The sequence below is a fragment of the Silurus meridionalis genome, chromosome 28 (genome assembly GCF_014805685.1).
Source record: "Silurus meridionalis isolate SWU-2019-XX chromosome 28, ASM1480568v1, whole genome shotgun sequence".
NCBI classification, from domain to species: Eukaryota; Metazoa; Chordata; class Actinopteri; order Siluriformes; family Siluridae; genus Silurus; species Silurus meridionalis.
The window spans coordinates 1,180,001-1,185,000 of NC_060911.1; the positions used below are offsets into that span (position 1 = coordinate 1,180,001).

Here is a 5,000-nt window from a genome sequence, read left to right on the forward strand (position 1 = left end):
GAAGAGTCTTTGATGTTCTGCATGGGAGTAAATGGTTGGGCACTTTGAGAAACAAAAGGCAACATTGTCTGATTGAGTGTTAATTCTGCAGGTAGTTGAGGTGGATATTTCTCATTTGAAAGATCATCTGTCTGCACAACCTCCTGGTGGATTGTGCTCACAAAGTACATATCAGACCTCTCATCTGAGATATGAATCTGGTTCTCCTCACTGTATAGCTCCAGTGACTCCTGAAGAAGACTCACAGGGCCCACATCCAGACACCCAACTGACAACATCATCTGATCCTCTTCCTTGTGAAATTCTAATAACTCCTGATGAGCCTTGTTGTAAAGTTCACTCCCAATGTCCACACTTGTAGTCATGGAGTTTGATATCTGGCCCTGCTCTTTGGGCGCATCCACTGAATGTTGAAAAGGTTCCTGAAGAGCCTTACAAATCGGGTCCGCACTGGGCCTCGTAGTTGAGCTGCACATCTGGTCCACTTCATTGGGATGATCCACTGAATCCTGAAAAGTCCCCTGATGGAGCTTATTCACAGAGCCCACACTGGGTCTCCTGTTTGAGCCGCACATCTGGACCTCCTCAGGATCACTTTGTTTCCTTACTGATACATCAGCAGACCTCATAGACAAAAATGTATCATCTTCTTCGTCCTCACCCTCCTCATCCTCAGAAGAGAACAGCTGTGCCTCTGTAGCTGAGGAGTCACCATGTTCTCCGTCAACACCAGAATTGTTGAAAACATTGTCGTTCTCATGGTTTTGACTTTGAATTGTTGTAACGTTATCTTGGTCCTCAGGTTCAGCATGCCAGGCTTCTTCACTTGTGTCTAAATAAACTGAAACTGAGTTGTCGTTGTCATCAGGTCTGCAGTCTGGACTTTGAATACCTGAGTCATCTTCACTGGTGGCTGCTTTGCTCCCCATCATCCCTTCTGGCAATTCTGCATCCATGCTGTATGTAGAGTCAGGTGATGATGATGATGAAGTCGATAATAATGAGGAGGAGGATTTGAGGAAATCGTTGTTGTTCTGTAACTGTAGACACATGCTTTGGTGGACCCCATCCTGGGGCTTCATGGTTGGAGCAGATGGATGAAGGTCACTCATGTTTCCACTTAAACACAACACCAGTCAGAGATTAGACAGCTAGCACTGTCCATATCTTCAATAGCCACAAAACGATAAGATAAAACCAAGTTGAGGGATGATTCTGAATATCGTTGCATTCTGGAGTTTGGAAGACCATCACGTCACTTCAGGTTCTACACAAGAAACCTGGAAAAGGAAAATTAACACCAAACATGTGAAAGACCAGACAACAGTACTTTTTGGGTCATAAGAATCACATTCAGTAGTGTGTGTGTGTGTGTGTGTGTGTGTGTGTGTGTGTATATATATATATATATATATGTGTGTGTGTATGTGTGTATATGTGTGTGTACTGCTGCCCTCTACTGGTCGAACTCAAGCACCTAAAAGTCACATCTTCTTTGGCCAGCCAAATAACCTCCACATCACACACACCTGGTGAAGACCACGCCTTTAACTACATCTGTCCATTAAACCACTCCAGCTAATGTGGGTCAGAAGAAAGCTAATAAAAGCAGCACCAGTTTTATTTTAAAAATCAGGCCAGAATTTTTCTGTCTCCAGATACAGAGGCTAACAGATATTGTCCTTGTGTTGTAATGATTTCTTCTCTGGGATCTTTTTTTCAAAGAAAGTACAAAAGACAAAAACGAAAGACAAAAGCAGCTTCACCATTCCTCGATGAAGGTCAACACCTGGGAGGACAAATACATCTAAATATTTTCACGATTCTTGATGCAAGAAGTCAAAACTGTACAGTAGTGAATAAAAGCCTACTGAATGTCAGGTTCAGTGAGAAGCTCAGACTGAACCTACACATGAGTTTGTGATGAGCTTGTGCAGGTCAGCATTGTTTTCTCCCAGAACAGAGATCATATTTCAGGTGCAGTCGCTGCTCCTCAGGCCGATCGATGAGTTTCCCAGAAAATGGATAGATATATGACCTTACCACACGAGGTCATGAAAAGGAAGATCTTCTACTCGCATCATCTTTCTTCACCAGTATAACTGTGTTTTGATTAAATGGCATAGTGGCAGAAAGTTTGAGCCATGACATGAATAAGTAAATTATTTTTAAAATGAATCAAGTTGAGAGTCAAGTCGAGATGAGTCGAGTCCATGTGAGGTGAGTCGATGTGAATCAAGTCGAGTCAGGTCAAGGTGATTATAGATGAGTCGAGGTAACTCAAGTCAAGGTGAGTCAATGTGAGTTGAGTCGAGTCGAGGTGAGGTGAGTCAATGTGATTATATTATTTGTGATTAAATTATTGTTATATTTTTCTTTCTTTTACTTGTGCAATGCTTCCTTTCTTTCTTCTCTCTCTCAAAATCGCTTCCTTATTTCTCCTGAGTGATTCTGGTATAGCAGCCATATCAAAGCATGGAAAATGTTCTAGTGAAGCCACTCGCAAAGCAAACAAACAAACAGCGTGCTTTAAAAACCGACACGCCTCAGGCTGACAACTCCATCTGTCCATTTTAGTCCTCTTTTACCTTTTTTTTTCATTTAACAATACAGAAATAATGTGCACACGGTGTCTCGTGAGGACTGAAGTGCACTCGGTGTCCCGTGAGGACTGAAGTGCACACGGTGTTCCAGCACCAAGCTTATTAACTTGAAGCACACACCTGAAGATCAGCAGAAATCTGATTAGTGATTAAACACCTGACTGCAGCATCATCACTATTAGCAAACCTGGAACAGAACTCATTTAATAATAACATAATAAACACATATGACATTTTACCCAAAAGTATTGGGACACCTGAGTTCTTCTGCCATATATTCTTCTTCCCCAAACTGTTCCCACAATGTGGGAGGCACACAATTGTACAGGAGGTCTTTGGAGCATGACATTATTTTCCCTCACTTGAACTAGGAGATCCAAACCTGTTCCAGTATAACAATACCCAAATCCAGCTCCATGAAGATATCTATTTCATGGGTGGAGGGTGTGGAAGATCTCCTGCTATAGAGCTTCCACCCTATTGAAGACCTTTAGGATGAATGTGAACGCTGACTCCACCCCAGGTCTCCTGACCTTCTCACCTACATCAGTACCTGGCTTTACTAACACTCTTGTGGGTGTCTAGTGGAACATCTTCCTATTAGAGTGGAACTCATTAGAAGAGTAAATGGATACTTAATTTGTGGAACGGTGATGTTCAAAAAAAAGAACAAACCAAACTTGTGGTCAGGTGTCCACAAACCTTTGGAATAACCTGAATGTTCTTTGGGTCTCTTGGTAGTGATGAAGGAAGATGGCGGTCGAGTGTGTGCGAGAGAGTGTGTGCGAGAGAGTGTGTGTGTGTGTGTGTGTGTGTGTGTGTTGTTTAATGCCCTCGAGCTAAGAATTGTTGCGCCTGTAGATTCCTCTCTCTGCCAAGCCGCTCGGCTGTAATGAGCTCAATGTTCAAATATGCACTTGTTTTAAATCTACACACACACACACACACACACACACACACACACACACACACACACAGCTAATTCATAGATCTTTATAAATGTAAAGTCTGTGACTTCTGAAACATTAAAGCGTTTACACATTGAGACTAAACAGATCAAATCTTTTAGTGATTTAGTGTTAAATCTGCTCCTAAAACTTACTAATACTTACTTTTTTTATGTGATCTTTTTATTTTTGGGAGGTATTCTGTGATATTTATTTGAAAATTTTATTTTTATTATTATTATTATTATTATTATTATTATTATTATTATATACAAATTGTATTTATATTTCTTCTATGCTTGGAAAATGCTTCTAGATGTAACTTTTAAAGGCGTTAAATAAAATAAAGATTATTATTATTATTATTATTATTATTACATCACACAGCAGCGATGACAGGGGGCCAAGCACCGCAGGTTTATTGTGGTGTTTAGAGTTATTAAAATGATTCAATACTGTTTTTGTGTCTAAAAACATTTAGACATCGTTTTGACATCGATTGATCTCTTACAGATTTGCACAAGTTGCTGATTTTATAAACTGATCATTTATGAAGCAAATCTTCATTAAATATGAATAATTTCATTTGTCAGATGGAATTGAATTAAAACTTCTTCAGTCATGAAGAGCAAACGTTCCCCTCCTGAATTAAAATTATTAAATGTATTAAATAAACGAGTGATGGAACAACAGACCAAAACTTGATTTCCAACCTTCTGCTGTCTGGGCTGGCCTGATTCTTCCTTATCTACGATTTTTGAATGGAGTTCTCCTGCTGCTGAGGATGTTCTTCACATAAGGATTCATGAGAATACTGTGGAACCTGGAAGATGGATTTGGACTGTAGTTAATATAAAGAGTTTGCTACAAGGGTACAACAGTTGAGGATGAGGATGGGGTTCCATTTTGAGCATGGTTCCTCTCAATGTTTCTTCCTCATGCCATCTCAGGGAGTTGTTTACCTCATCATGCTAATTTGGGACGAGGTCCACTGTTGGACACGATCTCCAAGTTACAATGAATTCATGTAAATTCTCTTAGAGTTTTCCACTGTCTTGTTATTGGTGGTGGTGATGGTGTTTTTTTTTTTTAGCAGGAACCCTGACAGGTCCAATATGATGTAATTCTCTGAATCATTTTTCTCCAAACACATGATTTTGAACCAAGTGGTTGCCATGGAGACAAGCTGCTGCATATCTTTAGCTTCAAGTTACGTGAGGACACGTGAGGCTCAGAAACACAAATCTAACGTCACCCAAGTTCTCTCCGTATTTAGATGTATGATTTATCACGCTAAATAGATATTTATTTGATAGATAGATATTTATTTAATCCCTTGTTGGATGAAGACAAGATGGAAATGTGTTTAGAGACGTAATTCACTCGAGCATCATGGCAGGTTATTGGTTTTTCATTTGATTTTGTTTATTTGATGCTAATATTTGTTAAA

At 39.8% G+C, this 5,000-nt stretch overlaps 1 protein-coding gene across 3 annotated transcripts in view; it reads right to left on the reverse strand.

Moving 5' to 3' along the window:
- Nucleotides 1-5,000, reverse strand: part of mtus1b (microtubule associated tumor suppressor 1b) — a 33,548-nt gene that overhangs the window by 16,106 nt on the left and 12,442 nt on the right. For 2 of the 3 annotated variants that reach the window (XM_046842921.1, XM_046842919.1), the window contains exon 2: nt 1-1,280. This exon is cut by the window's left edge and continues 535 nt beyond it. In XM_046842921.1, the coding sequence (XP_046698877.1) occupies nt 1-1,112 (1,112 nt within the window). In that variant the 5' untranslated portion in view covers nt 1,113-1,280. Of the gene's footprint in view, nt 1,281-4,263; nt 4,374-5,000 lie in introns of all 3 variants that reach the window. The other variant, XM_046842920.1, reaches the window with a different exon arrangement.